The following is a 12427-nucleotide window of genomic DNA, read 5'->3' as shown; positions in this document are numbered from 1 at the left end:
AAACCGCCATCTCATTTGGTGGTTTTGTCGGGAAAATTTAAAAAAAAAAAAAAAACAAATTTCCACGCGGACGGTAGATTAGGAAATACTTTTTCATTTCATGCAAAGTGAAAAATACTTATGGAATTAGCAATGTTGAGGGATAAGATTCAACAATTAAAAAACATTTATATTTATTTTTCATTAAGTATTAAAATTACTATTTTACCCTTGTTTTATTTCATTAAAACTCAATAGCTTATTCCTCTTGCCTTCAACGTCATCAACATCAGGCATGAGCTGTAGTTTATCACCTGCCACAATATAATTTTGAAATATTAAGTTGAATATTTCAAAACAAACAAAAAATAAGATAGAAAATCCAGGAGTAGTATTAGTAAATCTGAACAAACTAGAAAGCAAGGCATATTTAAGAGTATAACACTACTACCATAATAAAACCCAGAAGAGAAGACCCCATGAAAACCAGATCAAATATCCAATAGCCATTAGGTTAAAGGATCATATTCTTTCTCCAATCAACATTCACTACTCAATACTTCCACCATTTTTCTCCATTTCTAGGTTTTGATATTCAGATCTTGGTTAATTATTTGCAATGCCGGTCCCTGGTGTCGTCGCTCCTCAAACCGAGATCTCATTTGCCTCAACTTTCGTCAGTAGCGCAATTGCAGCTTCTTTCGCTGAGGTAATTTCATAAGTTTCCTCTTTAATTTCCAATTCAAGCTTTCGAAATGGGAAATCATGTATACAGATACTGTTTGGTGTGCTGATTTTTGACTAATTTGGTATTTTGGTGTGATTGGACTAATGTGCAGTTTTGTACGTTGCCATTAGACACTGCTAAAGTGAGGCTTCAACTCCAACGCAAAGGATCTACAAATGATGGAGCAGTTTCAGTCAAGTATAGAGGCGTGTTGGGCACTATTCTTACAATTGCAAAGGAAGAAGGTTTACCTGCTCTTTGGAAGGGGATAGTGCCAGGATTGCATCGTCAATGTCTATATGGAGGCTTGAGAATCGGCCTCTATGATCCTGTCAGTTTCAGATACCTTATTTCTTTTGTATACGTCTATTGTTCTGTCCCCCGCCCCTCAGTTTGCTACTGAAACCGACACTCTCAAAGTAGCTAACTCGAGGGTCTTTATTTATCAATTATTATCGTATTCATATGTCCATTTATCCTCTTATCTTGCAGTTCAAGATGTTCTTCATTGGTACTTTTCTGTTTGGAGATTTTCCTCTACTCCAAAAAATCTTAGCTGCTCTCTTAACTGGTTAGTAATCTACAACTTAATCGGGTTATCAATGCTATGTTTGGGGACAATGAGTGCTTTTGAAAATCTAGAATTGACTCAATAAAATTCAATTGTGGATTTGAGACAATTTCACCATTGGTTTAAAAGTAGTTAAAGTTGAGAATTTGACGATGACTTTTCAAACCTTGTCATTCTCAAATTCTTCATTTATGATTTTATAATTGAAATATACCATTTGAAATGAATTACTTGTTTCCAAACATAATCTTAGTAAATTTGTGATATTTGGCTAAACAACTCATTGGTCTAAGTGTTTTAGTTGGCCAATTTTCTTTTGAACAGGCGCAATTGCAATAATTGTGGCTAATCCAACTGATCTTGTTAAAGTTAGACTTCAGGCGGAAGGAAAATTGCCACCTGGTGTGCCAAGGCGTTATCTGGGAGCCATGGATGCTTATGTTTCTATAATAAGACAGGTAATTTAGTAAGAGAGCTCATTTCTCAAATGAGTTTGCCTTGCCTTGGACACTTGACTAATAAATTTTATGCTACTGCCTACTAGGAAGGACTCTTGGCTCTTTGGACAGGGGTTGGGCCCAATATTGCCAGGAATGCAATCATAAATGCTGCTGAACTAGCCAGTTATGATCAAGTGAAACTGGTAATTCAATATATCACCTTAGGTTTATTAAGGGAAGATCATGTAAATCATCTTCATAATTATAACCTCTAATTAAGCTTTATTCTGATTTTGATCTATGCACTTTTGGTGTATAAAATATTCTTGTTGTATTATTTCTTAGCTTTACATAGCAATAGGAGTATCTTTGGTAGTTTCTATTTTTGTAACTCCTAGTGATTATGTTTCTAATGTACTGAAGTACCTATGGTGCTGTTCTTTTACAAACTCTTGTACCTTTTTATATGGTATTAGTATCCGATCCTATCAAACTATCAAACCCAATAATGGTCATTGCTAAAACTTTAGGCCAACTTCTAAATGCATCAGAAGAACCTACGTTTGAAGTACTCCATGAACTTATAAACAAGGAATTAATCATCCAAAACAAACAACAAGACCATGCAATGCTTGCTACTGCCTTCTTTGCGCACACATAACAGTCCACTTGTGACTCTTAACCAACGACAGTCTCCACCAGGTAATACTTCCAACCAAATCTCTAAACCAGTTAAACCGTTTTTAGGAAAATGCCATTAGTGTAGAGAGCTAGCCCATGTCATTGTTAAATATCCAATATTTATAAAACATTTTTCTTCCTCATCCTCCATCTAACCACTCATTCAAACCTCAAAGTAACATTGTCAACTTTAATGACCTTGATATTTCTTCATCATGACTTCTTGATATTGGGGCCTTCCGTTTGTGACTAATGACTTAAAAAATTTATCACTTCACACTCCTTATGGCACGGAAGAATTACTCGTATGTGATGGTATGTGCCTCAAAATTTCTCATATAAGCTCTATGAATCATAGTCAATTAATAGTTACAAACATTCTTGTTGTTCTTGCTATGACAAAAAATGTCATTTCTATATCTAAATTGTGTGAAGATAATGATCACACTGTCACATTCTCATCCAATATGTTTTTTTTATTACTAATAATAAAATACATAGTACTCTCTTCCAAGGACCATCCACTGAAGGCGTCTATGTGGTGTCTTCATCTTTACCTTAAACTTACGCCATCTCCAAGTCTTCTTCCCATTAAAACAAGGGAAATTTCACATGGTAGCATCCAGTTTTCATGAAACGCCAGTGGTAATACTTTTGTAAGATTTTTCCACATGGTAGCATCCAGTTTATGCACTATCTAACTGCCGTAGCATTTTCCGTTAAATTCTTGTTAATTTCAATTTAATTCATCATTTTGTAAGATTTTTCCACATGGTAGCATTTAGTTTTTGCTCTCAAATGTTTAATTCACCATTTTAACGTTTAATTCAGCGATTGATTTATCAACGCCCTCAAATGTTGTAACAATTAAGTAGATATGTATTAATGCTTGGAATGCACCTTTTGAACTTATGAAATGCACCTTTTAAGCTTATAAAATGCACCTTTTGAATTTAGTGTTTGTAATGGACCTTTTGAACTTTATTATGCCAATAATTTGAATGAAAATAAAATTGCTACAACACTTAAGGGCGTTGATAAATTAATCGGTGAATTAAACGTTAAAATGGTGAATTAAACATTTGAGAGCAAAAACTGGATGCTAGCATGTGCAAAAATCTTACAAAATGATGAATTAAACGGAAATTAACAAGAATTTAACGGAAAATGCTACGACAGTTAGATAGTGCATAAACCGGATGGTACAATGTGGAAAAATCTTACAAAAGTGCTACCACTGGCGTTTCATGAAAATTGGATGCTACCATATGGAATTTCCCTTAAAACAAAAATCAGAGGCGTAATCAGTCTATATGCTATAAGGCTTTAGTTGAGAAAATTTTCAACTACCTCTTATAATGTTGTATTTTGACAATGGAGGTGAGTATGAGGCCCTAAAGTCTTCACCCATGCACATATGCCCTTAGATTATCATCCACATGCATGTAGCACTGTTGTTTACCTTATAAACAGGCTTCCCACATCCACCTTAAACAATGACTCCCCATATTTTCGTCTCTTTGCTACTCAACCTAACTATCATAAATGAAAAAGTTTTGGGTGTTTTTTTTCCATAGTTAAAACCTTACACAACTCGCAAACTGAAACCCATGTCAAAACCATGTATTTTTATTAGGTATTCTCCTACCCAAGTGCATATTATTGCCTTGAATTAGATACCATGCGTGTGTACACTTCACCCCATGTTCATTTTATTTTTCGTTTTCTACTAAACACAATTTCACGCATACTTTGCAAAGACTCTTTATGAATGGGTACCACTATCTCTTAACATACTCCCTGAACCCGCAACTCAAGACAACATCTAATGCCTCTACCCCACCTAATTCATTGCCTTCTCCACAACAACATAGTCATCCAGTTTTTCTACAATAACAACCTAATCCTCCATTACCTTACCTTATGACCACACATTTACAACAAGAAATACGCAAACCAATACAAAAGCTAAATCTCAATGCTCAACTATTTGAAGTTGACCTCCCAAAAAATATAACTCGAGCTTTGAAGAGCCAAATCTGGAGAGAGGCCATGGAAACTGAAATGGAGGCCTTACTTAAGAATGAAACATGGACCTCTGCTCCACCCTCTCCCTCTCAAACTTATTTGGATACAAATGGTTATTTCGAACCAAACGAGACCTACATGGAAATCACAAAACCCGCTATCGTATAGTCAAACCCGCTATCGTACGTCTTGTTCTCCTTAGCCGTGAGCAACAAATGGGTATTACGTCAACTTGACATAAATAATGTTTTTCTTCAAGGGACTCTTTAGGATGATGTATACACCATACAACCCCCTGGATTTGTTGACCCTTATCATCCTTCCTATATTTGTAAACTTAAGAAAGCTCTATATGGGATGAAGCAAGCACAACATGCTTGGTATACCATGCTCAAAATTCACCTCCTAACTATGGGCTTCCGCAATGCAATTCTGATTGAGATCATCATATATCTTCTCATTTACGTCGACGATATCATTCTCACTGGAAATACTACTGTTGCCCTCAATAAATTCATTGTCACCTTAGCAAATAGATTTTCTCTCTAGGACCTTGGAATTTTATCCTATTTTCTTTGGGTCGAAGTTCTTAATCAACCCAAAGGCCTTTTGCTTAGACAAAATAGATACATTATTGAGCTCTTAAACAAAGCCAACATGGAAGAATGCAACTCTATTGCAACCTCTCTTCCTACAAATCCTTCCTTAAGAATACAAGGCAAACCCCTTGATAATCCCACTCACGCTTTGATAGACAATCTTCTATATCTTTGCCTTACTATGCCCATATATTTCCTTTGTTGTCAACAAACTTTCCCATTACCTGCAGCATCCAACTGATGATCATTGGCAATTTATTCATCGCCTCTTGCGCTATCTAAGTGGTACACTACATATGGGTATAACAATCTATGCAGATTCTTCGAGCTCGCTTCACGCTTATTTGGATGCTAGTTGGCTCGTGATAAAGAATAAAGATGATTGTATTTCCACCACTGGATACATTGTATATCTTGGTCGCAATCCTGTTAGTTGGACCTCACGTAAACAAAAGACTCGAGCTAGATCCTTGACTAAAGCAGATAACAGGGCGACTACTAGTCTGCTAATACTGCTGAGCTACTATGGGTTACAAATTAACTTCAGGAACTTAGACAAAGTTTGCCTCACCAATCAGTTATTTATTGCGATTATGCAGGAACCACTTATGTATGTGCCAACCCTTTGTTTCACTTTAAAATGAAGCACCTTTCCCTTGACTATCATTTTGTTCGTGAAAATGTGCAAAAGGGTAACCTTTTTGTGTCCTACACATCTACTCAAGATTAGTTAGCCTATACACTTACCAAACCGCTCAACATCAACTCTTGAGTAACAAAATTGGACTCTCTCATTGACAGCCCATTTTGAGGGAGAGTATAAAGGGCAGATCATGTATATCATATTCTCCTTAATTATAGCCTCTTGTTAAGCTTTATTTTGACTTTAGTCCATGCACTTTTGGTATATAATATATTCATGTTGTTTTATTTCTTAGTTGTTACATAGCAATAAGAGTATCTTTAGTAGTTTTTATATTTGTAGCTCCTAATGAATATCTTATGTACTAAAATACCTATCGTGTAAAATGAGTGAAACACATGTTCTTTACTTCTTTCACAAACTCTTATACCCTTTAGAAGGTTTACCAACTGGAAGTTTTGTCTTGTATCTGTTTTTCTCCTTATAATTTTATAAAATATGCAGACTATATTGGCGATTCCAGGATTCTCAGATAATGCACTTACTCACATAATGGCTGGTTTAGGTGCAGGGTTTTTTGCAGTTTGCATTGGATCTCCAGTGGATGTGGTGAGCTTGCTTGGCGCATGCACTTTGTAGTATATTCTAATTAATACTATTTTGAGGACGTTTTAGCTGGGCACTGTTAATTTCATCTAATTGATGTCAACCTAGGGTTATTTGGTGGATAGCTTTTGTGCGTATATTCAAGATAGTAAAATGAGTTTGCCAACGTTTCGATTTTAATTTGTCCCTTTTGCTTTGCAACATTTTAATTTTGGGTAATGTTCCCACTACTTTCATTAATTCTCACCACACATGTGCTCTTATTCTATCTCACTTTTAATCTTACGTGATTTAGTTGTCTCTACCATTTTCTTAAACCTTGTGTAGTTGTGGTCTGTTGCATTATTAAGGGGACAAATGAAGTATGATATTGAGATGAGTCAATGACACGTCACTTTTTGATAAATAATCTATGACCTATCACCTAAAATAGCTTATAAGCTAATCACTCAACATCAGCATGGATCAAGCGCTATTTTAATTTGTTTTTAAATATGTTATCAGGTGAAATCGAGAATGATGGGAGATACAACCTATAAAAGCACAATTGACTGTTTCATCAAGACATTAAAGAATGAGGTACATAAATGCTCTTTGATTTGCGATTTGTTAGTATAAGTTGGTGAAGAAAATAAATACAATGGAGTAAGTAATTTGTTTTGAGTATATTAGATTTTCTATTTACCTCAATAGGGGAATATCTAGTTCCAATATGGAAACTTATTAACTCTTACCTGTAGGGGATATTTTACTTTTGACACATAGTGTGTTTACACTCTGACAATATTATTGTGCAGGGACCGAATGCATTTTATAAAGGATTTCTCCTTAATTTTGGCAGATTAGGATCATGGAACGTGGTCATGTTTTTGACATTGGAACAAGTAAGAATATACATTATACATGTTGCTTATTGGTGTGCATTTAAAAAGGTTTAGCTCAGTTTAGTTATACTTAATATTTCTCTTTCCCGTTTTGTTCTTTCGATGAGGTTTCTTTGTGTCTGAATGCTGGTCTAACATTGAATGAACTTCATGTTGTGTGAATTTTCTGTGTATTCTTCGCCATTTGTTTTCACTAATTGCAACTACAGGTCACTTAAGCTATTGTGTGTTTATTTTACAGTTCATAAAATCTGTTCTCAATTGCCCTTCCTTGAGTGCTGATTCCACTTGTTCTTGCTTTCCTCTTTCACAAATTCTTTATGGTTAACTGTAGATAATAAGCATATGACTAATGGTCAAGACCCTAACTAGACAAGACCTAGTATGTAATTGGCTCGGAATTGGTTTTGATCTTTGACACTGGCTGTATTGTCAATTTTTTGGTCTACTGGGATGGCATATTTTTGGAAAAATAGGCCCGAGAAACATCCTGTGTATCTCTGATGCTGTAACAAATTCGTAGTCAGTTCAATTGGATCTGAACAAGTCTGCTCAGGGCTCACACATTTATTCCAAACCATCAGGCTCTCATAGCATATTGGTATTGCTCGGGTAAGCTTGGCATGGACAGGCTACTGGTCCCTTTTTATTAAAGTGTAACACGTCTATTTGCAGTCTTTCGCTCTTGTATAATTCACCAACAACATATCTAGTTAGAGATTGTACGGTGCTTTGACTTTATATCAATGAATGTTAGCCAGTGCTCTCTGATTCGTGTTAAATTATAGTATTGATGAAAAAGCAATCCTATAGCTAAATAGAAATTTGTAGTTTGAGTTTGTTATTCTTATACAATTGCACTATTTTACCCCTTGATCATCCTAGAGAATCAATGCTTGTTTGACTGTTATGTATATGCGTTCCTCTAGCTGCTAATGTTTTGAAAACTCAACTGTTTGTAATGTGTAGCTGCGCCTTCTATGATTTGTTGTACTCCTTGTTACTATTAGATTCTTAAGTAATGAGTTAGAACTTAGATGACTTAGATCCTTACATCTAAAAATCACCCACAAACAGTTGGCAACGTTGAGGAGGATACATAAAATTCCCTACGCCTACTTGATGGTTAAGTAGGATTTGCATGCAGCAAACAAATCCTTAATGAATATCTAAACAAAAAGTTACATGGTATTCTTCACTTTCTTCATTGAGTTTGCATATATGAACTCCATTCGAAGAAATTGCTTTTATTTGATAATATTACTCCCTTTGGTTGTATTTAGTTGCAACACTTCCCCGTATTGGTTGTTCTCTCTTGCAACATTTAAGGCCATACATTTTCGAACTGTTCCCAACTTATCCCCTTAAACATCATACCAAAGTTTAATAAATATGAATACTATTGAATTTATTATAGTGGTGGACTTTGAGAGTCAACCACTATAGACCCATCTCTCTTCTCCAACCTTCTTAGTTCTCATGAGGCTTCAGCTTCGAATCTCTCTCCTCGAATCAAACTCCCAGCCTTGACCGTCTAGATGGGTCAATTTCAGACTTTCGAGACATAGATAAATCTCCATTTATGAATTGCTAGACTTTTTTTATATCTATCTTTGTAAGCATTTGGAACTTCATTTGCTTACTTGCATTTCTGCATGGAACAGGTCAAGAAGATCTTGCAAGGGCAAGCCTAGGCTAGTACTAGTGTACAGCGTTCTAGTCCGTCAGCTTTGCAAATCATAAGCAGAGTCATACCATAGCTTTGGATGTGCTGGCCCCTTGCTTTTTATTGGAGATTTACGTGTTCGATCCTATTTGCATACAGCCATACATACAACTGTTCCTGAGAAGTTCGAAGAACAAGATAAAAAGAAAATCGAATCCCCTGGAGGCTGGAGTATATATTTATTTTCTATGTTAACAGAAGTCCCTTCAGCAAATATCCTTTGGAAAGTTGACATTATTATTCTGCCTTGTAAATTTGAAGCTTTTAGGTAGAATGCACACTATATTCTTTATTTTTGTCATCCTTCATAATACCGTTGTACCATAAAAATCTTAGCTTTGGCATCTCATTTGTATTGCAAAGATTGGAACTCCAGAAAGACACCTGAGTTACTGTTATATCACACATTTCTAATGGAGATCTAGGTAAAAATACCAAGCAACTCAGAAGGGTAGCGTCCCATGGATATCATATCCTTGAATATAGAAAAGCATTCTTTTTGGAATTTGGATCGCATCTGAAGAGAAAGAAGGATAACCGTCCCCAATCTTTTAGGATTAGGTTGTGTATCGTTTCCATATAGAAGTAGACATGGGATTGAAGGGTGTGTTTAGCAACTAAATTTAGTTTGGTGATGGAGTGGCCTGGTGCTTGTAATTCCGGTTGATCAGTGGTGGAAAAAAAAGCTTCGATGAATTAGACTACAGTCGATGAAGACAATAAGTGAGATATAAAAGATTTTAGGGTTTCTCTAGCTTGCTTCTGTTTCATTTTAGTGTTGGGGAAGTTGGAACTGCAATGAAAATGGCAAAATGTAAATGAGTTTGAAAGGATCACTTTAAGAATCCTATGTAAGTGTTCTCTAGAATGGGGTTGAATAGTGTATAGTGGATTTTTGCAAATGGTGTTTTAGGACTCCTAAGTCCTAACATAATTTTTCATATGTCCTAAATAGACATTTAAGAACTATTTTAGAGTTTTCTTAGAAACTCAATAATGGACAGAGTTAATGAGAAAATAAAGACGAAAATATAAAGGGTCAAAACAAAGTATGTAAGGAGTTCAATCCCTAAAAGTGTTTACGTCTCCACCTTCGAGTTTTTCTCAACCGGGCTTAGGATTTCTAATGCTTACTCTTTTTATTACTCTTTTGACTTTGTTGTAAGCTTCACACTAGCAAGAAGAAGTCCCCTTATTCTCTAGGCTAAACACTTTAGTGTCACCTCTATCAGTGCTTCCTATATACTCACCAAGTAACTAAAAAGAATAACTTAGTCACTCAAGTACTAACACTAACACCTCTACAATACTTAACAAAGTATAAACAAGACAATCTTATTTTATTAGACTCTCATGCTCAACACTTCATAAAATTAGTGTTTTACTTTTACGAATAAACCTTGGTCCAAGAAAAAACGCAAATCTGAATTTGTGATAACAAGAAGACTAAATAAAAACATTTGTAAATCTCTTCTTGTTTGAATATGAAGCTTTTAGAGCATTGATGTTTCAGATTTGTGTCTCTCGTTTTCTAAAGATCAACTCCCTATTTATATATTTTATATTAAAGAAAATTTCACGTGGTAACACTTTTGTAAGATTTTTCCATATGGTAGCATTAAATTTATGCCTTACCTAACTGCCGTAGCATTTTTCTTAAATTCTTATCAACTTCTATTTAATTTACCACTTTATGTTATTGTATAGGGTTGTCAACTTGCCATGTATTGTTTGCTAAGGTCCCGCCTCCATCTCAAGCGCATGATGAGGAGTCCTCTTTGAGCATCGGATGTTTGGTGGGTTCTTAGATTTTGAACTGATTTTGTATTGCTTTGGCTTATTTTTATGGAATTTTAGAAAATTTACCTTGACAAAACAAATTGTTATCTTATGTTCTTCAAATTAGCATATAAAGTGATATCAATAAAATACAAATACATACAACTTCAAAAATATAAAATATCATATTGTAATTTAAATTCATCAATTAATAACTTAACACCTTCCATTTTTGTAAAATGAGAATCAATTTGCATTTAAATTAATTTCAATATGTAATTCATACCCTAAAATTTGAAACTTAAAATGGTCAGTTTTAAATTAATGTTATAAAGTAATATCAACATCTTTATTGTATCAATTTGGAATTATAAACTTTAAAACATTATCTCCATCTTCATTATTACAACATCCACCAGCACCTTCATGACCACCTTCACCACCAACTTCAATAGAACCTTCAATAGCACAAACTATCAGTCAGTGTTTTTATCAGGCACAAACTCCATTTGAACATTGTAAATTGGAAGATCTTCAAATTGAATTATCCCATTTCCAAAACCCGCCTCTCCCTCTTTCTCCTCATTAAATCTAATCTATAGAAATTTTTTAGATATTTTCCTTATGAATGGAAGGGTTCTTTGTGTTTCTGTTGTATATGTGACTTTAATTTTATTAATCAAATATATAAAATAAAGTTACACAGACTTAGTAAGTTGGTTACAAAGACATATGACAAGTTCAAACCATTGCTTTACATACACCAAATGTGAACTTCATCATCGAGAACACCATATATCGAACATAGTAACATGAAGATTTTGTATGTAATCTGATATTAATTTTAGGCGAGATGCTCTATCCTAAAATATCATTTTCTCCATACTATGGTTCTTGGGAATATAAACCAGAAATATGTTCCGAGATACAAAGAATTACACTAAATTCCTAGCACAAGGAACTCAGAACGACATGAGAAAAACTTAAGTGGAAGAAGAAACGGAAATTTACAATCGAGGATTGCAAGTTCTCTATGTAAAGTACTAGAGAAGAAAAGAAAAATCAGAAATTACATGTATATTCCATGTACATCTCATGTAAGAAATAACTTACACATGCCTTCTATATTTATAGAAAAGCATACAACCGTTCATGAAGTAATATGTCACTTTATGAAACACAAGATTGATTCACGAACTAATGCCGTCTTTCAACCAAACCATCCCAATATATTTGGTTAATATAACCATATTTAACCGTTGGTAGTTATATTAAAACTAACGAAACGGACAAACTAACATTGCAAAGAAAAACTCGCAAAACAGTGCGCAACTTGCGGGCCGCGACCTACTATTTCCACAAATAGAAACTTTCTTTCCTTTCTCGCGAGCCGTGAGTTATTTCACGATCCGTGAACACTACTTTTTGCTCAAAACATAAACTTTGCAACTTTGGGAGTATTCATAAATTAATTTATTCAAATTAATTATTTAATTTAATTAATTATAATTTCCGATGACTATTATACGCTCTAAATGACAACAATCCTCCCCCATTTAGAGTGTATAACCCTTTTCTTCTTTCATAATCTATAATCTCCAACCCATTTCATGCATCAATGTCAATGTCCTTCCAGATTGAATTGACACCTAGTACCACGCATCTTTACAATTGATCATATCCCCTAATGTCCTTCCGGATTAAATTAAGCAGATATATCCAACCAATTGAAGGAGTAGTACACATGAAATAATTCATTAAACT

At 34.6% G+C, this 12427-nt stretch overlaps 1 protein-coding gene across 1 annotated transcript; it reads left to right on the top strand.

Moving 5' to 3' along the window:
- The first annotated feature begins 267 nt into the window (after positions 1 to 267).
- On the top strand, positions 268 to 9316 carry LOC130814047 (mitochondrial uncoupling protein 2-like). Its single transcript, XM_057680037.1, has 9 exons — positions 268 to 688; positions 819 to 1037; positions 1199 to 1277; positions 1602 to 1735; positions 1822 to 1920; positions 6173 to 6277; positions 6779 to 6853; positions 7072 to 7158; positions 8823 to 9316. The coding sequence occupies exons 1-9, from the start codon at positions 599 to 601 to the stop codon at positions 8850 to 8852; spliced, it is 918 nt and encodes a 305-aa protein (XP_057536020.1). The 5' UTR covers positions 268 to 598; the 3' UTR covers positions 8853 to 9316.
- Positions 9317 to 12427: the final 3111 nt, after the last annotated feature.

Source organism: Amaranthus tricolor, chromosome 5 (assembly GCF_026212465.1).
Source record: "Amaranthus tricolor cultivar Red isolate AtriRed21 chromosome 5, ASM2621246v1, whole genome shotgun sequence".
NCBI lineage: Eukaryota > Viridiplantae > Streptophyta > Magnoliopsida > Caryophyllales > Amaranthaceae > Amaranthus > Amaranthus tricolor.
The sequence above is the reverse complement of the archived record's forward strand: the minus strand, read 5'-3'. Positions and strand labels throughout refer to the sequence as shown.